The following is a 25576-nucleotide window of genomic DNA, read 5'->3' on the forward strand; positions in this document are numbered from 1 at the left end:
AGCTATACCCCAGACCTACAAAGTAATTTTCTCTTTACTCTTGGGTGCTTGCAGAGATCACACAATGTAGGTAAAAACCATGTAAAATTATAAAATGCTTTTCAGAGATAGGTGGTTTTTATATTTATTATGAGTAATTTGTGTCTGATTTTACTCATTAAAATGAGTAAGTCATTTTAATAAAAGGTTAGACATCTGCACCAGATATGGATGATAACTGGTTAAAGTATTTATAAGGCTAACATTAGGTGGGCAAAGGAGTGCCTAAGTGCATATAATAAGCCAGTTTGGAGAATCAGCTCTCTCATTAAAGGAGCAAAGAACAGATAATTGGTTCCCATTTAATGCTTGCTAAATTATCTTTAAGGTTTTCTGTTAATTCATAATGCCTTGGGAAAATTGATTTCCATATAGTGCTCAAAAGTATTACTTATACAACCCTTTAGAAAGTTGTTGGGCAGTGCACAGTCAGCACCATTATTTTCCTTGACTCCTGTTCATTTATTTTGCAATTGGTGATGTGAAGAATAAACTATATGAAAAGACGGTGACTGCCTTAAAAATTGGGACTATTTGTATATCCACCTGTGAGTAGTGATTAAGTAGCAGTGCATTTAATAAATGAATGAGAGCCATTGAATTTAGGAAGTTTACAAACACTAAAGATTAGACGCTTATGATTCAAAACACACACAGATTTTAAATTTCATCTCTGTAAATGGAGAGGAAGTAGCTGAGGAAATGGAGAAATGAAGTTGTTTTAAGAAAATAAAACTACAAACTAATGCTTGTCTTTTAAAATTGTGTTTTGGCCTGGGGAGATGATTCAGTTTGTCAGGTGTTTGCAGTGCAGACATGAGGATCTGAGTTTGCTCTCCAGCACCCACGTAAAGAAATCCTGATCCTCCGCATCTTTAATCCCAGTACTCTGGAGGCACAAGCAGGTGGATCTCCAGACTACAAATAAGAGAGACCTTGTCTCAAAAAACAAAACAAAACAAAACAAAAAACAAAAAAACAAAAAAAAAGAAAAGAAAAAGCCAGTGTGCACATGTGTGGCAGTGAGCTCTTGTAATCCCAGTGCTGGGAGGCAGAGGCAGGAGGCTCTCTGGGCCTTACTGACAAGCCAGTCTAATTTAATCTGCTGAGCTCCAGGTTTAGTGAAACTCTCTAAAAAAGAAAAGTGGAGAGTGACTGACGGGGACGCCTGGTGTTCACCTTTGGTTTCTACACTCATGTGCGTATATGTCCTTGTGCCTGCCCACACACATAATGCAAAAATAAAATTGTCTTAAAATTTGTTTTTGCCTGTGCTAGAGATTGAACCAAGTGTCCTGCCCGTGCTAGGCAAGTGACCTCCCACTGATCTGTTTCCTGAGATCTTTAAAACTGGCTCTCATAAGGAAGTAGGATGAGATACTCCAACATGTGAAAGTTGTTCTGCCCGGGTCAGGTTCCCCGAAGCCTGCCTGCCTGTCCTGGCCTGTCTCAGAAAGAGTCATGCTCGTGCGTCAGGTCCTGAGTTCTACTTAAGAGTCTTACGGTAACCCTTGTAATAGAGAGGAGTAATGCAAGACTTGAATAGTAGATGAGCACTAGGCTTGCCAGGAAAAGGCTTTCCTCTGGGTGGGAGAGGTCATATAAGGTCATTAACTATGTTTTCATTTACATTGTTCTCGTGTGCCCTGAGACCTAAGAAGAGAAGTGAGAGGATGAGGAAGAAGATGGGGAATTTACTGGAACATGAAAGCATCTTTTAAGAAAATAACATACTGTGACTAGAGATTTTAAGTACTTGAAGATTTTAATTTGATTTGGGACAAATAAAGACTCAGCATGTATTAATCATACCAAATTTTCATGTAAAATATTAATCAGATTATACTTGTATTTTCTTCTTAGCTTCACAAAATTCTAGGAGATAAAGTGAACAATACAGCCGTGATTGAGAAGCAAGTTCTGGAGCTATGGGACAGACTCTATCACTCTTGGTTTGTAAAGGTGAGTTCTTTTAGCTAAGAGTTTCCGTAGTAACTGAGAACACTGTTTTGCTTCATAGACTACGTGACTACTTAACTTTCCAGGAGCAAGAACTCAAGCCTTTGTCAGCTTCCATTGGTGGTTAGTTAGTCTCTGTGGCATAACCTGTTAGTCTCTCTGGGGATCAGTGTTCCATCCTTTGTGCATATCAAAGCACCTCTTCCTCTGCAGCAGCTTGGTACAGTACAGATGTAATGCAAGCCACATCTATTTATTTATTTATGGTGATGGGGATTGAACCCAGGTCTCACGTAAGCACAAGCTCTGCCAGTGGGCTATACTCCACGATTCTGCAAGCCACATATGTGATACTCATTTTTCTAGTAGCTGCATTAAATAACTGAACAAGACAAGAATATTAAATGACTAAAGATAGATTAATTTTAATACATTTTATTTAATTCAGTGTTCCCACTCCCATTTCAGTATATACCTAATAAAAACAAATTTGATATTTTATATGCCTAAAACAACTAAGTCTTTGAACTCTATACTGTGCATTTTGCACCAGCAGCACAGCTCATTTAGTGCAAGCCACATTTTGAGTGTTTGGTAGCCACATGTGGCTAGTGGCTCCTGTTAGGGGCAGGTAAATTCTAGACATTGAAAACCTTTCTCTTTGAGGAGACAGAAATGTTCAGAGACTTTTTTGTTTCCAGTCAGCTTTGTGTATTGCTTATACTTACGTAGTTTATTGGTAGAACAAGTGCAGCTACCACTGAGCATAACAATGATTTGGAAAGCAGTGGGTCTGCTGAGCTAGTGCTGTGTATACTAGGTTTAGTGGGCTGTGAGGGCCGTGTTCTAGGAACAGTGGGGCAGAACTGCTGTTTTTTCCCAGGAAGAGCATGCAAGAGGAGGGTGGCTGAGTTCAGTTTCTTGCTTAGTGACATGTTTCCCAATGTGTAGTCTTGCCCTGAGATGAGTTGAGGGAATGATACTGCCTTTGGTGGTAAAGATTTGAGAGCTAATGGTGGTGTATGAAATAAAGTATTTTCTCTGATTCTCTCTGAGGAGCTAAGCAATTAGGACGATTTTGCTAGTTTCCTGTGTTTACTCTGGAGCTTCCTACCAGGTAGCTTTTCTTGCCCTTCACCCTGTTTGAGCCCCATTCTTGTTGGAGTGCTGGATTCTTGAGCGCAGATCTGTACATGGGAAAGTTCTCTTCCCTACTTTCACAGTGTTGCAGACTGAGAAAGCATGCTGCACTTCAAGGTGGAAAAATGGAAGGACACACAAATATTAAGAGCTTGCTTCTGAATTTAACCTCATTTTGTTTCTTCATTTCCCTTTCAAATTCAGTGTTTCGTGCCCATGTAGATTTCTTTCAGACAGACAGACAAATTTGACACCCCGCGCCATGTGTTTGGTTCTTTGAAATGGTCTCTTCTTTTTCTGCTCTTACCTTGTGTAGATGATTGAGAAAAGAGGAAGAGGCAAAGGTAGGAAACCAAGGAAAGGTGGAGGTGCTGAGGGAAATGAAGATGTATGTGAACGCTTTGGGTGCGGTGCACATGGACGAGTATTGTGAGTTCAAAACTAGGAGGGAAGCATGTGTATCATGCTAGACACAGTACCTAGAATGTAAATACAGAAATACTGGACTCCGAGTCTTTATGTGGAGCCTTTACTTGTTACCTAAATTTGCAAGGATTTTCATAAGTGAGTACTTACTGAAGCATGTATAGGCAGGTGTAAAACAAAAAGACATTTATCTTTTGGATGCATTAAGATGGCTATTTCACATGTCACTGACTTTCTTCCATAGAACGTGACACACTCTGGAAGGCACAAAGGGCACAAGATGCATGTGAGTCGTCAGAACAGCTGGCTGGGAGATATTCTGGACTGGCAAGATATTGCCTCCTTCGTTCATGAGAACATTGAAACGTTTCTTTCGGTAAGACGTAGTAATTGTTGAACTGAACGTGGAAATAAAAACAGAAGTTGTAATTCTAGCTTTTCTTATATCAATCTCTTCAGCTACTCTGTTTTGGATACTGTGAAATGTGCAGGCTCTGAGAACTTTAGACTAGAAAGCTATCTGGAAGCTGCAGTCCTCAGGCGTGGTGAGAACACCTGAGAGAAGCTGAATCCTGATGCACATGAGCAAGACTGTGGGCTGGGGGTCTTAGATGGGTGTCCTCATCCCGTAAGGTCACCAGAATGTCCTCAGCTGGACCATTTAGAGATAGACCTTGTTTGTTTGTTTGTTTGTTTGTTTGTTTTTTCTGGTTGATAAAACCATTGACAACTGGAAATAGGGTCCAGTTCCATTAGAGGGACTTACTATGCCTTAGGGTTTCTATTGCTGTGAAGAGGCATCATGACCACAGTAATTCTTATAAATGAGAACATTTAATTGGGGCTACCTTACAGTTCAGAATTTTAGTCCATTATCATCATGGCGGGAAGCATGGCAGTGTGCTGGCAGACATGGTGCTGGAGAAGGAGCTGAGTTCTACATCTTGATTTTCAAGCAGAGAATGAAGACCGTGTCACACTGGGCATAGCTTGAGTGTATAAGACCCCAGAGCCCACTTCCACAGTGACACACTGCTTTCAACAAGGCCACACCTCCTCCTTCAAAGCCACACCTCCTAACAGTGGCACTCCCTATGAGCCAAGCGTTCAAGCACACGAGCCTCTGGTTCCTTTTCAGACCACCGCAGACCCGTAAAGGCTTAGACAGTTGACTTCCCCAGCTCTTGCCGTGGTCCATCCACCTCGTGCCCTCACGCCACTGCTGGGCGTTAATGACCTCCCTTCATTTCCCAGAGCCGATTTTGTCAAGTGTCTTAGCGCGGGACTTCTCACAGAGAAGACTTTTTTTGTGAATATATGTATGACTTTCATTGAATTAAAGTGCAGTACTAGGTTTTAAGGAGTTTAAGCTGAGTGAAGCAATCCATGAGCACAGCTGAAGGCAGGGCCACCGGTGTCCCCACACATTGGGCTCAGGAAGAGCTGTCTGCTGCGGGGCAGTCTTCTCTGGTATTTTCCTCTGGATTGCTAAAGTGATGTTTATGTTGCTCTTTCTTGTTTTGCCATTTTAGATATTATCTTTTGGCTTCCAAATATGGAAGATGAAGGTAAAGATGTGACTTTCTCCCAAGCCCTGCAGTGCTTTCCGACACTTCTCTCTCGGGTTTCTCACAGCTCCCTCAGGCACCTCCCTGCACTCACATGCTTCCTTTCCTCTCACTCAACTGAGGTGCTTCACAATCTGGACTGAAATCTCAAAAATGATGTCTTTCTTGTTTGTAGTTTAATTAATAACTTACTTAATTAAGGAGTGGGGACTTATGTTTTCAGGCCGACCCTGAACTCATGGCTTCAAGCAAACCTCCTGCCTTAGTCTCCAAGTTCTTCAAATTACAGGCACTTGACAGTGTACCCAACTGTTCTGTTTTTGATAAGCCCTTCCCTCTGCTTTTACTAGCCCAGTGGTTCTCAAAGGTTTAGTACTGGACTTCAAAGTGCATATTTTTGTATCCATTAAATAATTTTTCATTATAACATGAAAAACATACTTTAGTGTGTTAAAATGCTATTTTCTGAGGCTGAGGAAACAGCTTAGTTGGAAATGTGCTGCACCAGCATAAGGACCTGAAATCCAATCTTCAATACCCATGTAAAGTCGGAGGTGGATGCACACTCCTTTAACCTCAGTCAGTGCTGGGGTGGGGGTGGAGTGGGCTGCTGAGAGGTGGAGGCACACTCCTTTAACCTCAGTGCTGGGGGCGTGGTGTGGAATGCCAAGACAGGCAGATCCTGGGGCTTACAGCCTGTCTGTGGAATCAGTGAACTGCTGGTGCAATAAGAGACCCCGTCTCCAAACGGTGTTGTAGAGAGTAAGGAGGACACCTGATGTCAGCCTCTGGCCTCCGTTCTCTTGCATACACAAGCACATGCATTACACACATGTATGTGCACAAACACACAATACTATTTTCTAAGATGGAAAAATACTGGGGAGTTCTCTCTGTAGAAAACTGTCTGGAGGAGAGTTAATTAAGCCCCCTTAGTTTGCACAGACCAATTTGATGTCTGGATTTCATCTTTGCTCTATATTCAGTCTATTGGGATTTGTTAATTTTGACCAGTGCATGGGAAGAACATCCTTTCTCATACAGTAGGGCAGAAGGTAGCTCACCAGTGAGACTGGGAGCTGAGCACCCCACTCAAGAGCTTATCCAGATAGGTGAGAAAAGGAAGCTTTTCCAGCTTGTAGTTGTGGGTGGTCTTTGTTACTATCCAGAACTCAGCAGGTGTTGTTTTCACAAGACCTGTGGAGTGTGAGGTGTGAAGCTGTTAGTAAGCTTTTTATATTCTGGTTTCTAAGAAGCCATTGGCCAATGTTGATTAAAGATGTTTCTTTTACCCTTGTATGCTTTGGTAATACACATTGTTTATTCAGGATATTTATTTGTTCATATCTGTATACCTTCAAAATCCTGAGAGTTTATTGAACAGTATTATAAATCACATTCTTGAGAGATCACCACCTCTCTCTTCAGAACAAAAGAACTTTTTAACACCACCTATTCAAATTTCTAAAACCATGATTTTTTTTTAAAGGGGGAGTTCAGATTGTATTCAGTGAAAGCTCTCAGTGTCGTTCCTTAAAGTGTCACTGCACTTCTGAGGAAGTGTGTGCCGGAGCGAGGCTGTTGTGTGTCTTTCCTAGACTTGATGTCCCCACTCACTCACAGCCTTGCCTTGCCTCTGAGCTGAGTGTTTCCGCAGAGTCCATCTCTTCTGTCACCTTTTAGACTGGGATATGCACTTGATTCACCGAGCCATCTCCTCATCCCTGGTTTATGACAAGTACCATGCTAGATGTTTTATCAATATTTTCTAATTTACTCTCCTCAAGTTCCTGGGGAACTGATGAAATGGCTCTTGTTTTAGTAACAGACTCAGCGATAGTAAAGCAGTTCACATTTATATTCAGTTTTTCTTTTCTTGTATAGCATGGTGTGATCTTCCAGAACGTGTTTTGTCCTCAGGAAAGCTCTGGATCTCATTTCACACTTTTCTGTCTTTGTTTTATCCTTTGCTTTACTTGTTTTTGGAGGCATGGTCTCCTTCGTAGCCCTGGCTGGCTTCATGCTCAAAGAGATCAGCCCACCTCTGGTTCCCGAGTGCTAGGATCAAAAATTTGCTCTACACACCCAGTTTTTGTTTTCTTTTTGGATCTTTTGGCAAGTTCCTCAGCTCAGAACACATGGAGGTTCCCTACATTCAGATTCCTCCTCGGTCATTGTTTTCACCCTTATTTGGTATTTGGGTATATTTTACCCTTTTCAGTTTTGATGCTCAGTCTTTCTGAATGAATGAAGTTTTAAAGGTTTATTGATTTTTATTGTATGTGTATGAGTGTTTTCCCTGTATGTATGTTTGCAGTACCTGTGGAAATCAGGAGAGGGCATCAGATCCTTTGGAACTGGAGTTACAGATGGCTGTGAGCTACCATGTTGGTGCTGGGAACCAAACTTGGATCCTTTTTAAGAGCAAACAGTGCTCTGTTTTGTTGTTGTTTTTCTAGACAGGATTTCTCTGTGTAACAGCTTTGGCTGTCCTGGAACTTGCTTGTAGACCAGGCTGACCTAGAACTCAGAGAGATCTGCCTGCTTCTGCCTCCTGAGTGCTGGGATTGAAGGTGTGTGCCACCACTGCCCTGCTTGCAGCCAGTGTGGTCTTAATCGCTGAGCCATTTCTCCATGTCCCCAGACTAACTTTGAAGTTCTTTTGTTTGTTTGTTTCTTTCTTTTTTTCCCCCCCCGGAGCTGAGGACCGAACCCAGGGCCTTGCGCTTGCTAGGCAAGTGCTCTACCACTGAGCTCAACCCCTTTCTTAATTTGTTTTTTTTTTTTTGATTTGAAGTTCTTTATCACTACTTTAGAATATAGCCTGGTGTTAGCTTGTCAACTAAACTAGTGAAAAGAGCTATATTACAGCTTGCCTTTATTATTTTTGTGCCTAAAAGAACAGTGGCAGAGCTGAAATGGTATATTGAGATCTCCAGGTGCAATTCCCTTCCTATAAGGCTGGAGCAGGAAGATGAACCAGAGAAGGTCAGTGAAGCTCATGTAGCCTGTGTGTCTCTGGGCTCCTAGACTGACAGGGAGATAATGCCATCTTTGCAAGAGAGAGATGGTATTAGTTAGGGTTTCTATTGCTGTGAAGAGACACTTTGGCCACAACAACTCTCATAAAGGAAACATTTAATTGGGTCTGGCGTACAGTGTCAGAAGTTGGCGTCATCATGGCAGGACATGTTTTCATGTAGGCAGATATGGTGCTGGAGAGATAGCCGGGAGTTCTACCTCTTGATCCATAGGCAACAGGAAGTGAACTGTGTATCATACTGAGCATAGCTTGAGCAAAGGAGAACCCACACTGACACACTTCTTCCAACAAGGTCACACCTACTTTAAAAGCCACGCCTCCTAATAGTGCTACTCCCTATGGGGACCATTTCTTTCACACCACCACAGATACTCTCTTATTTTGACCGCTGCATCACTGCAGTATTCTATTTTCCTGCTTCTTGAAGCTGCCTCTTTATGCTTCTTGGGTTCCATAGCAGGTGAGCTAGAAGTACCCGAGAAGCCAAATGAGAGGCCAAGGGTGATTGAATGGCAGTAGACTTGAGGAGGGAGGCAGCAAAGCAGGAGGATGCTGAGGCTCCTTGTTAATTCTAACTGCCTTCTCTGACCAGGTTGCTTAACTGCTTGTCAGTCTCTTCTGGACTTATACTCCATGGCCAGGGACTTGGTTCTAGGCATCTTTTTGGTTATGTTGCCACTGTTGAGTATATCAATGCCAGCCCTGGCTCATGTTTGCCATTTTTGAGTTGGGATGCATTTTTGCCTCTATGAGTCTGTTTCTCTCTTCTGAGTTTTGTGGGCTTTCTTACTGATCCTGCCTTTAATGATACCCTCCTTTGCAAGCCTTGTGATTAAACTAAAATTCTACTTTGATGATTGAGTTAACATTCCAGAACTGTCCTCTCTGTTGTCTCTAGTTGATCTCCTTTCAAGTCAAAAAGGTTACTGGATTGTTGGAGACTTCCAGTCTACAATTGCTGTATTCAATTAATTTCTTAAGAATTGCAGGAGGGTGTTTTCTATTTCTGTGACTCAGAAACTATGTAAATTTTTTCTGATTAAAAATTCCAGAGTGACTGAGGCCCCTGAAAGGATGCTTGCCAAATTACAAATACAGGCATTGTCTCTTAGAATCAGTGGCTTTGTTCATTCATTCTTTATCCCACAAGGTCAAACAGTTAATCATGCATATTTTTGTAGGCATAATGAAGTATTTTCAAGATTTTTTTGTAAGGAGTTTTTGTAAATGAAGCCTGCCTGTTGAATTCTCTTGTGAAGACTGAACTGAGGCTTGCAAGACATTCTGAGAGCAACAGAATGTCCTTTATAAATGATATATTTGAGGTGGGAAAGGAATGGACAGGCCTTGCATAGACTGCATGTCATAACTCGAGCATGTGACAGGACCAGAGCTGACGTCTTAGAAAGGCACCAGAGTGAAATGCAGATGTCAGGGTTACTGCCCCAGCTGCAGCAGACCTCTGTGATTGAGTTCATATGTCTGTAAAGCTGAGATAAAGCCTTCCACATTGTTTCCCTCACAGCACTGTTCACAGGAGCATCTAACAATTGGAACAGTATATGTCCTCTTTATCATTTTGCTTCCATGTTTTTATCAGGAGGAAGAATAGAACAGACATTATATAAGGGGTTTTAGTTGATGAAGGGACAAGAAATGAAAACATGGAGGCATGATGAGACATTGACATCTTCCTTTAGTCATATTTTACATCTAATGTATGCAAAACCATTTTGATAACTGGCTCTCATGAGTTGGTAGGTAATAGATGAATTGATTAGTCTCAGTCTGTCCCAGGAAAGGCTCTGTCATTCATTGATCCTGTCTGTTCAACTTTTCCATTGTGACTTCAAGTCACTGGAATAATACATTATATTTATAGTCAAATCTGAGTTGGAGATGGTAAAGCTCGAGGATAGACAGCTGATCTGATGAGCGACCTGCACTTACAATCCTGCACTAAAATAAATGGGGTCATAGAATGTGTGCTCGCATATTCTTCTGTAGACACACACATGTGTTCTGTCTTGTACAGTTAAACATTGTAGAATATGTAAAAATTCTGTGTTTTAAAAACAGCATAAGAGAAGTTGGGCATGGTGGCACACACCTTTAATCCCAGCACTCAGGAGGCAGAGGCAGGTGGATTTCTGTGAGTTTGAGGCCAGCCTGGGCTACAAAGCAAATTCCAGGACAGCCTGGACTGTTACACAGAGAAACCCTATCTTGGAAAACCAAAACAAAACAAACAAAAGCCAGCATAATAGAATATAAAACATAATAAAATGTCTCTGATAGTTGCCTTATTATTTTAAGTGTTATTTGGAGTGAATTCACTGTAACTACTTAGCCATTTTCTTTACTATTGAGCAGAGATGTTTCTGGTGGTTTTTCTACCTTTAAGGTAAGCATCAGTGTTTTACCTTTTCCATTGTGGCTAATAAGACAGTGCACTAAAAGCACACTAGATGGCTGTAGCTCCTTCCTTCATGAGGATTAGTTCTGAACCGAGCTGTCCCTCTCCGTCAGATCTTGGAGTCCCTGTGGATTGTTATGAGCCGAAACGTGAGCCTGCTGTTTACCACGGTTACCACGCTGCTGACCATCCTCTTCTACAGTGGCACTGCTCTTCTCAACTTCGTGCTTTCCCTGGTATGTACACCTAGATAGCACACACTGCATTTCCTTATGCATTGCAGCCGTTTTACAGCCTGGGCTCTATTTGTGCATGTGTTTCTTCTGTAGGTTCCCAAATGTGATCTTTTAGGAGATACTGTCCTTTGTTTTGCAGATAATTTTCCTGACCACACTGTTTTATCTGTTAAGTTCCAGTGATGAGTACTACAAGCCAGTGAAGTGGGTGATAAGCCTGACACCACTGTCTCAGCCAGGTCCTTCTTCTAATATTATTGGCCAGTCTGTGGAAGAAGCTATCAGGTAGGGACAAGGCTTATGCTGTTCTCATTCCTTTCATAAGCTTTCCTTGACATCCCAGTTACCTTCCTTGTATTTCATGCACATATTCGGTGTTAAACCAGTGAAGGATGTTGGTGTTTTTAAGACCCTTATCCCACTTGAAGAGGGTCCTAGAAGCAGTGCGCATGTTTTGAGGAAAAGTTCAGGAGATTGCCACTCTACTCTGCTGCCTGGGATTTACAAAGATGTGATGTCTGTCTGCAGATGGGCTTTTCATCATCATGTCCCTTGCTCAGGACCCCCGTCTTTCATCACATAGTCTTCACCCCCTTCGGACCCTTTTCTATTCTCAGGAGTTCTAGCTTGGATCTAGGCTGGGGATGGATGACCCTCCTGTGTCTTCTCTCTTTTTGTTCCAAGCAGTGCCCTCTGCAGGGATAAGATGATTATTAGAAATGCAGTGTTTAGTTATCTCCAAGTCTGTGCATTGCATCTGGCCAAAAACTTCTGTGAAGCATGCCTCTAGAGTCCTTGTATTACAGGCTAACTGAGATTCTTTCTCTTTTACATCCCTTAGGCTCCTTGGTCCTTCTCTTTTCCTGTATTTCTAGTAGGGTTTTGCCATTTGCAGCCTAGGCCTCTTTAGCTCCGTCCTTGCCCTGTGTCTCATTGCCTAGCAAGAGGACACTATTACTTATTTTTGTGGCTACCTAACTAATTAAATAGTTGTGCCACCCATCAGACCCTTCTTTCTACTAAGGAGTATGCAAACAATTATGAAAAATGCGGTTTATTTCATAAATGCTCAGTGACACCATGTCGTTAGCTAAGTGCTCTTAAACTCCATTACATAGTGGAATCTTTGGTATTTCTGTTTCTACATACTTCCAAAAGGTGCCATTGTTTGGAACTAGTCATTCACAGATACTTTGAACTGACCTGCCAATCCTTTCTGAGTTCTCCTTGGCTACCTTTCCACTGTATTCATGTTACAGCTAGGGAGACACCCGCTTTGGTCTTTGGAGACCCTCAGTTATTGTCCAGAAAAGTATGTGTACTTCTAAAGTGTGTCATGTCTGGAAATGCTGCCCGCTTTTCTCCTTATTCCCACTTGCGAAGCTTGGGGAAGGTCTTTATCAGTAATTTCCCTCTTTGATCTAATTGGATGTCATTTGGCATGTTTTTTTTTTTTTTTTCATCACTAGAAGTCCAGTGCACTGTCTATTGTGCCACACAGCCACATGTCATTTGGCATTTTGAAAAATTGTTCTTATCACCTGTCTGGTGCCTTTGACTGTCCGTGCAGAGCCATCGTATGAGGATTCCACGTTGGGAGTGCATCATCTAATACTGCAGCTTCCAAAAGTGACTGTCCTTAGACAGACAGCTTTAGCATCTTCCAGGTCTGTGTGACCTGGCATCCTTACTGGATGAGTAAAATGGTGAAAATTGCAACAGTAGGCTAGTTTTGTTTACCCACTTTAGAAAGGCCTTTTGCAAATACTCTTCTCTCCAAAGGAAAAAACAAAAGAAAACGAAACAGACCCTGCTCTCTTCCCCGTAGCATAAAGCCACTGGAACAGCCTTTTCAGACTTGGACTGGCACCAGTCCTTCTGTCCGTATGACTGAGGCTGAGGTGTGTGGGAAGACAGGTGCATTGCCCAGGAAAACCTTTTAAAGACCAGCAGCGCTCCAGTTTCCCACAGGAGCCTCCATTGGCACTCGTGTTCTCACAGAAACTTTGCCTTCCTCAGATTACAGTTCGGGAATGTTCTTAGGCTGCTTTCTCAAACGAGCAACTTTCTGACTGATACTGAGTTGCTTAATTTTATGCAGGATACTTCTTCACTCTCCTTACCCCAATCTCTCTTTTTTTTTTTTGACTGGATCTTGCTTTGTCACCCAGGCTGGCTTTGAACTTGATATCCTCCTCTCTCTCTCTGTTTCCTGAGTACCATGCCAGTTTTCATCATTTAATACGGGGGGAGTAAGGGCAGTTTAGTATCAGCACTGTAGTCCTGTTGGGTCTGAAAGCTAGTAAGTAGGCGGGCTTAAATCTCAGACAGCATTTTTCAGCTGTGATTAAGATGGGCCTTCGCAGGCTCCAGCCCTGTGTGCTGTTTCTTCACAAGCTTATAACTGGCTCAACATGTTCAGGCTCTGCATGGGATCCTCTCAGCCGTCTTCAGGAGAGAAGATGGCAGGCAGTGAGCCATGTCTAAGAGCCTGAGTAAGAATTTTCATTCTGAAGGATTGTTCAAGTAGGAATATGATTCTTTGTAGATGAAGATTGCAGTTTATTCTGTAAATGTTTAGTGACACCGATTTTATAAATAGTGATTGCTCATCAGTGTACGGTCAAGTGAAAAATCATTAAGTTAATTATATGATCCTTTAATGAGTTACAAGTGGAGTGAGATTGAGGCTTCATTGCATGATGAGGCGGAAGTGTGTCCCTGGAGCCTTGCCCTCAGCTGTGTGGTTCATTTGTGCTCATTGTGGCCTTGACATTTGGAACCTTATCATTTTAATTCTATATCCACGTTCTTTTGAGTACATTCGTCATTGAGTTTCCATTGCCTCTCAGGATCTGTGAGTTAGTGGCATGCATCCTGGATCCCCAGCCATTCTCCTCCCTTTGGCAGCATGCTGTCCCCCGAATGTCCACATCACACCCTTCTCCCCGATGCTCCCATTCTGCTTGCTCTGGTGGAGATATTGCACATTACTAAGTTGCATGTTGTCACGGCCTCAATGCAATTTAGTGTGTGTGATATTTTCACGTGAGTGCATGCACACGGGTATAGCTCTTGCTTGCTGGGATTACAGCTTTTTCATGCTGGAGGGTGGAACTCCTGGTGATGAATTAAATGTGAGAATATACATTGTGTAAGATTTGATTCAGATAATGGACATCTTCTACCTCTTCCCCCCAGTTCTGAAAATTTGAAAGTGTTATTTTTAAGAAGTCAGTGTTGTTCTTTAAGTAAATTGATGTTCAAATTTGAATGAATTGTTGATTGAATGAAATTCTTACAGATTTAAAGGTGTAAATAATACTCATTTAGAATAAAATGTGCAACAATGAGTATAAAATTTATATATATGTGTGTGTAAATGTTTATGTATATATATTTATATTTTATATATATATATTTAAAGACAGGGTTTCTTGTTGCAGGGTTTCTGGCTGTTCTGGAACTCACTCTGTAGACCAGGCTGGTCTACAAACCACAAACCAAACTCACAGAGATACACCTACTTCCAAGTGCTGGGATTAAAGGCACATGCCACTACCCTCTGGCTAAAGTTATTTATTTTTTTTAAATGTTTTTCAGCAGGATGTGGTGACACATGCCTGTAATCCTATCATTTGGGAGGCTGAGGCAGGAGGATTGGGCTACATAGTGAGTTTAAGATTAGTTTGAGCTACATAGCAAGACCAAAGAAAATCTCAAAAAAAAAAAAAAAAAAAAGAGGGTGGGATATTTATTTGTTTGAGATGTTGTAGCATTGAAATAAAGAGACAGAATTTATTATTTGAGGAAATTAAATTATCTGGAACAAATAATGCCTCTTAACTGAGTGATTAAAGTTAGTGTAATATACTTGAATGTTTATTAATTTCAAAGGAAAACATCCTTAAAGTCTTTGTCTTGTATGTGGTTTTTCATTGTGATACTTGCTATATTTGTTTTATTGAGCTTAAAATAAAAGTTTTTGGCACAGATATCTACTATTATTTATGTAGTTAAAAACCTTTAAATTTCTAAGCATTAATCATTCCTAATCAGTAAGGCTACAAAATGTATATTAGTATTAGTGATATAAAGTTCTGAAGGAGTGTATGTCACTTCTGCCAGAGTCTTCAGATGGTGTCCAGAGTTGAACGCTTCTGTCTGTGACTCTCAGCTGTTCTTGTGCAAGCTCTGCTTCCCTGGACTGCTGGCAGCATCTGGGTCCAAGTGCACAGCCGTGACCTTGACTCTCACACTAGAGATCTGTTGTTGCTGGATTTCTGTGCATTGATGTGGAGCTGGTCTCTGGGGCAGATGAAGCAGGAGAGGGGGAAAGGGGCTGTGATGTCAGAGGTTAGGTGTACAGGTGTACTAGGAGATACTGGGCATCTGCTTCCTGACTGTTGTCCTCAAGTAGATACTGCAATAAAGCAAGAAAGGGAGTTTTGGGTTTCCCTCTTCCCTCTACAGTATATGTTTATTCTGTAGCTTATTAATTGTGCAATAGCGTTGCCTCTTAAATATAATTGTTTCTATTCTAATTAAAATATTTTGTTAGAAATACATTGTTACTCATCCGAGTTGAGAAAAATGGGTCTGGTAGACTGGCTACATTCAGGGTTGACTCAAACCTTAAATTTTTTAAATCTAAAATTTCTGCTTTGCAGTATTTGAATTGGAAGAAACGGTGGTCCACCCATGATCAAGGGAGCTGGCGCCATACCCAGTCAGAGTGCTACATGCTGTTTCTTGCTGCTCTTGGTCCCTCCACTAGCTAACTCTGTTTGAGGCACATTGTATTGCACTGGGGATAGAGTACCCATGGTGGATGGTAGCCTAGATGGAGTACCCATAGGTAGGTGTTTCCTGGGGAAAGGATAGTTTGGTGCTCTTTCTGTTTGATCTTGAGAGGAAGGGGGAAGTAATGTACAGAAATGCAGAGTAGGTGGGCGTGATTTTGGACTGGATTTTCTGTTTGTTTTCTTAGATGTGAGCTTCCTTGTCTGTGGCGTGTGTCATTGTATACTCCAAGTACATAGCGATTCTGAGCTGTAGTTTGCCCTTCTTATTCTACAACTTGCTTCAGATTTCATTTCATCGAAAGCAGGTTGACTGATCAGAGTTGTCTTGTCTGTTTCTTCTTAGTTTAGAAAAATGACGAGTTCCTATTGGTCAGGAATGGGAGAGGGCTCACAGCTGAGACATAGGGTGTGAAAGAGGCATGAAACACACACCTTTAGTGTTACTCAGTACAAATATTCTTAGGATTATTAGGGAAGAACAAAGGTGCAGAGAGGAAAGGAAGGCTGGCTGTGCACAACTTTCGTTCTACAGCGATGTTTGTGTACATGGAGCATAGCTGGATTGGAGTACTATGTCCTGTCTTTGAGAAGCAAGGTAGATAGAGGAGCCTGAGTTGTGATGTCTGCGTGGGTGGGGCCGGGGATCATCTGTCAGATAAGTCTGTAATGATTGAAAGTCTGAGGGAGGGAAGTGGTCTTGTTAGAAAAGACACCTCAATGGCTTATGTCAGTTTCTTCTTCCATTGGTAGCTGAACTGTCAGAGGAGGGGAGAACCTCCAACATATTCTGAATTTGATTCTTGTCAATTGTTGAGTGCTAGGAAAGCCTAGAGACACAGTTAAAGAACTAATTTCCATTAATTCCATAATTTCCATCAGAGATAAAATGGTTCCAGAAGGCTGAGCACAAGCAACAACTCTTTCCCTAAAAGAAGGCTGAAGTCTGAAGGGACACTGGGTAGCACGTGATTATTGGGGTGGTGACCATGATGCAGACTTTGTTTCAACCTTTACAGGAGGTATTTGGTCATGGTGAGTAGTTTAGAAGGGAATGCCTGTTGGCACCTTGACATCATAGAGCACAGGGGTTACACAGTTGTGGTTAAGAAGTGCCACAAGTCTGAGTCTGGTGATCTTTAAAAGATTGTATGACTTTTTTTTCCTTGATAACAAGGTAGGAATGTGTACATTGCATTTGGATATCCAAAAATAGATGTGGATTAATTGGCACCAGTGATAGAATGAAGTGACTTTTCATTATAAACTTTGTTCTTACAGTGATGAAACTGTATTCTGCTAGCTCATTTAACTGTATTGTGCATGATTGTGTGCAGTTCATTAGTGCCATATAAACTTTTCTTTGACTAGGAGAGCAAATTATTATCAGTCTTTGAGTGTACGCACGCATACGCACCTTACACATGTTCTTCACAGGTTCTACTATTCAGCTACATTCCCTTGTGTTTATGAAATGTGCTTTATCATATAATAGATGTCCATGTGCAGCTCTAGACTGTATTTCACATTTTGTTTTTTGGACTGTGGTATCTGGTCATTGGTGGGTACTGTAGTGGTTTAATAATAAATGCATTATGATTATTTTTAAATGTTGGTGATTGAACTCAGGGCCTCATGTGCTAGGTGAGTGTTCTATCTCTGAGCTATACTTCCACTTTTCAGCTTCTGAATCTGGGAGATGAGCATTACAGGTTCTCTTGTTCATATAACCTTTACTTTACAGTGTAAATAATAAAGTTGTAGTCGCTTCCTGTTGATAGTATACCAAATTATCATGAACTTAGTATTTAAAGAAAAAATACATTTCCTAGCTTGGGAGGGCAGAAGTCCTAAAATGAAGACAGGAGCAGGACTATGGTCTTTCTGAATGATGTAAGGGTGTAGATGTAATTCTAAACAGTCTTATTAAATAAGAAACACAGTGCCAAATAAAGAGTTAAAAGCCCAAAAGGTCAGAGCACTAGCGAATAGACTTTAGCTTACCAGCCACTGCTGTCCTTCCCCTGAGAAAGAGATCTACTTCCTGTGTGTCTGTATTTTTTTATTGACTTTCTGTTCAGCCTTCTCATTAAACCCAGCCACATGACTTCTTCATCACTGCCCATCTATACAGACCTCCAGGTCTCTATGGTTGGTACTTGGATTAAAGGCGTGTGTCACCAAGCTGGCTATGTCCTTGAACACACAGACTCTGCCTGCCATGTGATCGGATTAAGGGCGTGTGTTACCACTGCCAGACTTCTGCTAAATGGCTTGCTATTAGCTCTGACCTCCAGGCAACTTTATTTATTAACATACAAATAAAATCACATTTCAGCACAAATAAAATCTCACCATATAGGGGAGACTTGAGGGCATTAAAACTTTCTCTCTCCTGGTAAGTTTGTAGAGTGTGTTGCAATGCTGTTTGTTAATATATATGCGCCAGGTCATGAGCAATGCAGCCCAGGCAGGAGGTCTGGCTGTTATCTTGTCCCCAGTGCGTTGCAGAATATGCATGGTAAGTGAACAATGTGTAGTGCGGGTACTTAGGGTCTACAGATCAGCTGAAAGTTGCTGTAATGACTGTTCCATACGACCCTGGTTCAAGGTGGAAAGAAAGAGGCGGTGCTGGTCCCACAGTGGTCTGTTTCAGGGTGAGCTGGTGTTAGGGCCTCAGTTGAGATACTTTACTGCATCCTTGGTGCCAACTTAATTTTACTGTGAAAACTTGTAAAGTAAGGCCACACCCACACCCTTTCCCACTGGCTGCTCTCTAATTCTAGACAAGTTCTGTGGCCTCCCTTCCCTGTAGTGGTGGATGTGGTTATTTCCCCTCCCCAACTTCCTTGTCCCATGGCCTCTGACAATGCTGCACTGTGGTGACTTTCTCCTACCGCACAAATGGTTCCATCCCTTCTTTGGCCGATGTGTCCTTGTCCTTAAGTCTACTGAGAGCATAGCCTGCTTCCTCTTCCTCTCCATGCTTGCCCCTTGAGGCTGACCTTTCCCCTCCTGTGATTAGACTGCTGCACCTCATGCCTCCTAAGCCTGTCTCTGGTTTCAGCCTCCTCCCAGTTGTTTCCATCATTCTTTTGATTTACATTTCCAGGCCAGACATTCTCCCTGTCTTTATTCTCTCCTTACCCATGCTTCAGTGGCATCACTGTCCTTTCTCTGTCCTTTCTTTTTCTCTTGGGACTCTTCAGTTCCTATGGGGTGTCTCCCCACTTTTGTCTTTTTGATACATTTAAATCTGGGTATTTGTTGTGAGAGTCACATGACACATTCTTGAGTGAGGCCCTTGGCAAAGGTGGCAGTGATTTCTCAGATGGGGAACTATTCTTTAACACCATGTCTCAGAGTCCCAGCAGATGACAGTCACCAGACTACAGACCTAGCCTTTGGTCTGGGAGCCTGCCTCTTGGGAGTGTTTCCTTTGCTTTCTTCTGTGTACAACGCCACCTTTGCTCTCCTCCTCTTTTTCAGGGACAGCTTCACCTTCTTGGGAATGTCTGCCCCTACAGAGCCCTGGCCTCTGTGGTTCTGTGGTACCTAAGGTTGCTTGAGGTTGCTGCCTTTTCCACCCAGGGCTGCCTTATTCTCTTCCCATGGAGAAGCAGAAATGAAGCACCCTCATGTACGATCTGATGATTTAACTGCACGATACATGCCTACTTTTACTCTGCAGTTAATAATCATGTGTCTCCCCAGATGCATTATTTGATACCAGAAGTTACTTTGTAGTCGTGGTTGCATAAACAAATGTATGAAATGTTGTTAAAAGAAAACTTGTCAGAGTATAAGTAGATTATTCGTCACTCCTCTCTGGCCTTCCCTTTACCCTTCTGTTACCTCCCTGCTCACTCTCCTCATTGCGTTCCTCCTCTTCATCTTATTCCTGTTTCCCTTCTGTGCTGGGCCTTGAACCCAGGACCTGGAGTGTGGTAGAATAGTGTTCTACCACTGAGCTGTATTCCCAGCCTCACTTGTTCTTTCTAAATGTGGACTGGATGCAGCTTGAGTTTCTTAGAACTTAATTCTGTCTTTAGACACATGCTATTTATACTTATGAAATATAATTGTTACCCAGGAAATACTTGCTTTAGGAGTGGAAAGTTGACCAGGCGGCCTTTAATCCACTCAGGAAACAGGCAAGTGGATCTCTTGAGTTTGAGGCCAGCCCAGTCTACAGAGTGAGTTCCAGGACAACCAGGGCTACACAGAGAAACCCTGTCTCAAAAAAACCAAAAAAAAAAAAAAAAAAAAAAAGAAGTGCAAAGTTGGGGCCTGGGTTTGTAGCTCAGTTGAGTGCTGTGTAGCATGCACGGGGCCCTGAATTTGACCCCTACCCCGCCAGGAGTATAAAGTTGGTGAGTTATTTCAGTGAATAAACTATTTTAGGATTGTTGTTTGCATATCTTCTCATCAGAGAGATATGTAAAGAGCAGCTTAGTATACAGGTTCCAGTGTAATAAAGTAAATAGCATTTTCAGAGCTAAGCTGTTGCCAGATTTGGAATAAAGTGACCAAAAACCCAGAGGTGATGATTTTTCTGGACCATAACATGATGCTGGGGTTATTTACCTTTTCTTTTCTCTTTGGGTCTTCTAGAGGGGTATTCGATGCTTCCCTCAAAATGGCTGGCTTCTATGGATTGTATACCTGGCTGACTCACACTATATTTGGCATCAATATTGTCTTCATACCATCAGGTAACAACCATATACAGAACTTCCTGGCTGTCTAGTTAAGGAAAGTTAGACCTTATATTAGAGCTGCCTTCTTCCTCAGATTTAAGATACGCAGTCTGGTGGCTGGAGGTCTTGTCTAGATCAGCCTGTCTGCAATGTGCTTGTATTTTGCTGTAGCCCTGTATCCGGAACCATACCCCTTGCACAGAAAGTCCTGTGCAAGTGTCCAAAGAGTAAATGTCCTCGCACTTTGCACAGCATTGGGCACATAGATGGCAATCAACAAATTAATTGAATTAATTGGCAGGCAGTGAGCAGGTTGTTATCTCATAACTTTGTCCCATGAGGGATACCATCCCAGGGTCAGGATGCATGTTTCTGTGCCTGTTGCGGTCTGTTCTGAGAGCAGCACTTTCATTCTACAGGCACCACACAGACAAATAAATGACAAGCTTGTTCTTTCTCCTTTGTTGGTGAATTCAGAACCCCTTTCTGCTTTTTCCTTCTGTTTTTGCCATGTTTCTTTAACTGTCCTTCCTGCCTTCCACACTCACCTCCGTTGTCACTCTTCTACTTTCGTCTCCCACTTAGCTGTCTAGGAACCCACCCTCTGAGTGTCATGCACCGAGACCACACGAAGCTATTTCCTGAGGCAGGCAGGAAAGGTGACAAATAGATGAAAACCAATTAATTATTCAAGGTCACCCAAATGGTTACTGGTTGAACCAGAACAAGAATCCACATCTGTGTAGCTCTTAGTCTGAAGGGAGCCAAAGAGAGGAGAGTGCTTGGACTGCTTTGGAACAGGGGAACTTGAAGTAAAGTTCTCTGCCTACAGGACTTTGTTATATCTAGTTACTTTTTTTTTTAGTATCAAAGAACAAGAATTCAACCTGAGATTTGGATTGAATTGAAGGTCAGGACTTTTTGCTAAGTGTCCTACAGCTATATTTATAGAACTGGATTTTAGCCATAAGACAATAAGATTTAACACTTAAGAATAACATAAACTATGGGCTGGAGAGATGACTCTGGGTTTAAGAGCATTGACTGCTCTTCCAGAGGACCTGGGTTCAATTCCCAGCACCCACATAGCAGTTCACAGCTGTCTGTAAGTCCAGTTTCAGGGGATCTGACACCCTCACACAGACACAGTAACAATGCACAGAAAAAAATTAAATCATTTAGAAAAGAAAAGAACATAAGCTAGACACATTAGAATAATTTAGAACAGCTTTTTAGATAATGAACTGTTAGCTGGGTGGTGGTGGTGCACACCTTTAATCCCAGTACTCAGGAGGCAGAGTCAGGTGGATCTCGGAGTTTGAGGCCAGCCTGGTCTACAGAGTGAGCTCCAGGACAGCCAGGACTACACAGAGAAACCATCTTAACCTTGCCTTCCCCACAACAACAAAAAAATAGTGAACTGTTATTTAACTAGAAAGTTCAGTTAAACAGGCTCTACCAGTCCTCTAGAACTGAAACTTGTATTCATTTACTTGTTTGGGTGGATTTGTGTGTGTGTGTGTGTGTGTGTGTGTGTGTGTGTGTGTGTGTGTGTGGTTTTTTTTTTTTTTTTTTTGTTTTTTTCAAGACAGGGTTTCTCTGTGTACCCTGGCTGTCCTAAAACCCACTTTGTAGATCAGGCTGGCCTCAAACTCACAGAGATCCACCTGCCTTTCCCTCCCCATGAAGGCATGAGCCACCACTGCCTGGCTGTTTGGGTGGTTTTTTAAGATTTTTTTTTTAATTTTATGTGTGTGGCTGTGTATGTATGTATTTGTACCACATGTATGCAGTGCCTGCAGAGACCAAAAGAGCATGTCAGATCCCCTGCCCTGGAGTTACAGTGACTGTGAATGCCATGTGGGTACTGGAAACCACACTTGGGCCTCCAGCTGCAATGGGCTGTTTTGGGGAGTGAGAGGCAGAGCTTGGGTTCTGCTGCTTTGTTACTGTTTTGCTGGTGACTTTGATGTGCTTTTCTTTTACTCACGTGTTAGCTTTGGCAGCAATCCTTGGAGCAGTGCCATTTCTGGGGACATACTGGGCAGCAGTGCCTGCAGTTCTAGACCTGTGGCTGACACAAGGCTTAGGATGTAAGGCCATCTTGCTCCTGGTCTTTCATCTCTTGCCGACATACTTCGTAGATACTGCAATCTACTCTGACATTTCAGGGTAAGCGGTTCAAGTTCTTGCTAACTCATAGGGGGTTTGGTTTTGGGAAGAGATGGGGAAGGACTGGTGGCACAATTTTTCTGTTGGGTAGTCTTCTGTGATCCCTCTGACAGTGAAATTTGGATGTAGAATAATATTGCTATGATAGGGGTATGATTGTTATTATGTAATTAATATGTAAGTGTTTATTAAGCCCCAAGTTAAGATAAAATTATGCATAATTCTGTTTTGATTTTTGTGGCATTTGGCCTAGGAAAGAAATATTACCAGGCATACCTAAAATATTTTAAATACAGTAGAGTTAGTTATTTCAGTGCTGTTTTGCCTTTGGAGAAAATGATTATGCAATTGTGTGTCTACAAATATGTGTGTCCAGCATAAGGTGAATCTTAGCATGCTCTAATGACTGTGCTCTTCATTCATAGAGTATCTACTATGTATGGTTCATGATGAACACAACTTCAAGTTAAAGCTAGTCAAAATTTGATGATATGATAAAGATCTATATTTCTAGGTTTTTGATACCTGTATAGAGATTGCATCCAGTCCTCAAGCAGGTTATCACTTAGACATGTGTCGAGATTCACATTGTTCACTAGAATCTCAGTCCCAACCAAATGGATTTCCATCTGTGACTTAAAAATTCAGAATATGGCCTATGAAACCCACCCAAGACAGTTAAAGCATTTATTATCTTCATTATTATGATGTTTATTGTTTTGAGGAAGGATCTCACTGTATAGTTTAGCTAGACCTCCCAATTCACAGTCCTCCTGTCTCAGTTTCCTAAGTTCTGTAATTCCATTTGGGGCTCACATCTGTCCTCATTCGGTGGACTGTCAATAAATAAAAGATACAGTGGGGTTGAGTGCCTGTGGAGTGGGAGATGAGGAGGAGGAGGAGGATTTAAAACCATACCAGGCATGGTGACACACCCCTTTAGTCCCAGCTCTTAGACTGCAGAGGCTGGTGGATGATCTCCGAGTTCGAAGTGAGCCTGGCTTACATAGCCGGTCCAAGGCCACCGAGGGCTCAATAGTGACTCTCCATCTCAAAACAGGAGAACAAAATCTGAAGGCCAACTGGGCAGGGCCTCAGCTTCTAGAAACAGCTGTCCTCAGCTATTTTAAGTTTCCTGAATTTACGTTGTATGGTGACTTATTTCCTCATAAATAACTTAAAGTTAGAAAATAATTTGGAACCATGCAGAAACCCCATTGAACCAGAGTGAAATGAAACAGGCAACTTCCTATCCATCCTAGAGGGGAATTTATATGCCTACAGCTTGAGAAGGAAAAGTGAAATTGCCGAAAGTATCACCGGGGTCTGTGATCCCAGCAGTCAGGAATCAGCGTCCAGTTGGAGGCCCACTGGAGCTACACAGCAAGATCCTGTCTCAGCAGGATCAAAAGCAGAGCCTGGAGCTGGAGAATTGTCTCCAAGGTTAAGATGTGTATTCTTCTTCCAAAGGACCTGAGCTTGGTTCCAAACACCTACACTGGGCAGCTCACGACTGTCTGTATCTGCAGTTCTAGGAAATCCAAGATCTTCTGGTATACAGCCATACAACACATACACACATACACAGAAGTCAAAATTTTGAAACAAACAAAAAAACAAACAAAAAGCCTGGCTTAGTGGTGCACACTTGTAATGTCAGCACTTGGGAAGCATAGGCAGAAAAGTCACCAAAAGTTCAAAGCCATTTGTTTTATATCGTAAGCTGCAGGCCAGTTAGGGCAGCAGGGTGAGACCCTGCCTCAAATAGCCAACCACAGAACCAGTACCATGTGGTTTTAATGGGTTTAAACAGGATATGATTTACACTTGTGCTATATATATTTAAGCTTTGCTGTACATTTTTTATATTAAGGGTTATAATTTAAGATTTATGTGTGATTTTTTTGATAAATACTTTATTTGATCAGTGTTATTAGGAAATGAAAAGTTTGTAAATTTCATATATATTTATTTTATGTTCATTGATTTATTTTATGTTCATTGATGTTTTGCCTGCATGTATATCTGTGTGAGGGTGTCAGATCTTGGAGTTACAGGCAGTTGTGAGCTGCCATGTGGGTGCTAGGAATTGAACCTGGGTCCTCTGGGAGAGCAGTCAGTGCTCTTAACTGCTGAGCCATCTCTCCAGCCCTAAATTATATTTTTAATTAAATTTTTGTTTAATTTTCTTCAAATATATTGTTTAGGGAAAGTCTATGTGACATATGTGGGCCATTGCTATAAATCTATTTTTGGAAGAAGGAAGAGAGCTAAATTATGAACATCATGTTTTTGTTTCCTGAAGGCTGACTTAACACGGTGTCTGTTTGTAAACTGTGATATATTATCAAACATCCTTCCTGCGTTATTTAATTATTTACCCTCATTAAAATGTTCCACTCATTTGTGTTATTTAAAAACTGAAACAAACAGACCATGACCATTTCTTGATCCTTCTTACGTCAGTGGTCAGGGCTTATCTATGCTGTGCTGCTGTATCTGTCTCAGTCCATCCCATCATGCCGGCGATGCCGTGATAAGCTGCGGGACAGTTATGACTCCTGTGAAATAAAAGTCTTGGCCTTTGTTGACAGATGCCTTCCTTATGTGGCCTTTTATTACACCTGTGCTAACCCTATTTTAGAAGGTTGCCAAAGGTCTAAACTAAGAATAGGAATATTGACGTTACTATTTTTTACAACTATAATTATTATTTTATTATTTTAAAGAAGCCATAGTTAACTGAATGCATGCTAAATTGTACTCACTGTTACCTTTAAAGGAAGTAAAACTAGCAGGCATCTTAGGTGACCGGTCTTTAGCCAGCAGTAATCTTCAGGAAGCCGTGTGGAATGTTACAAACTACTGATAACAGCTAGTCCTGTAAAAAGAAGCATATGTCACTCATTGGTACATACGCAAGAAAACCCTTGTTTCTCAATATTATTGTACTGTTCTGATTCTGCATTGACGTAATCTAAAGAAGCTAGTGGTGGAGTAAAGCCTGAAATCCGAGAGAACCGACAGTGTGTAGGAAGTACTTGGGGTTTACTCCACAGCTGCTGCTCATTAGAA

General features: G+C 41.8%; 1 protein-coding gene across 4 annotated transcripts in view; it reads left to right on the forward strand.

The window, feature by feature from the left end:
• Tmem245 (transmembrane protein 245) overlaps positions 1 to 25576 on the forward strand; it is an 82341-nt gene that overhangs the window by 45323 nt on the left and 11442 nt on the right. For 2 of the 4 annotated variants that reach the window (XM_052715027.1, XM_052715028.1), the window contains 7 exons: positions 1903 to 2001; positions 3809 to 3940; positions 5097 to 5132; positions 10705 to 10827; positions 10967 to 11112; positions 20244 to 20344; positions 22327 to 22501. In XM_052715027.1, coding sequence (XP_052570987.1) covers positions 1903 to 2001; positions 3809 to 3940; positions 5097 to 5132; positions 10705 to 10827; positions 10967 to 11112; positions 20244 to 20344; positions 22327 to 22501 — 812 coding nt within the window. The remainder of the gene's footprint in view (positions 1 to 1902; positions 2002 to 3808; positions 3941 to 5096; positions 5133 to 10704; positions 10828 to 10966; positions 11113 to 20243; positions 20345 to 22326; positions 22502 to 25576) is intronic. The other 2 variants (XM_052715030.1, XM_052715031.1) reach the window with 1 other exon arrangement.

This window comes from Peromyscus californicus, unplaced genomic scaffold, assembly GCF_007827085.1.
Source record: "Peromyscus californicus insignis strain IS unplaced genomic scaffold, ASM782708v3 Scaffold_5__1_contigs__length_169319896, whole genome shotgun sequence".
Classification (NCBI taxonomy): domain Eukaryota; kingdom Metazoa; phylum Chordata; class Mammalia; order Rodentia; family Cricetidae; genus Peromyscus; species Peromyscus californicus.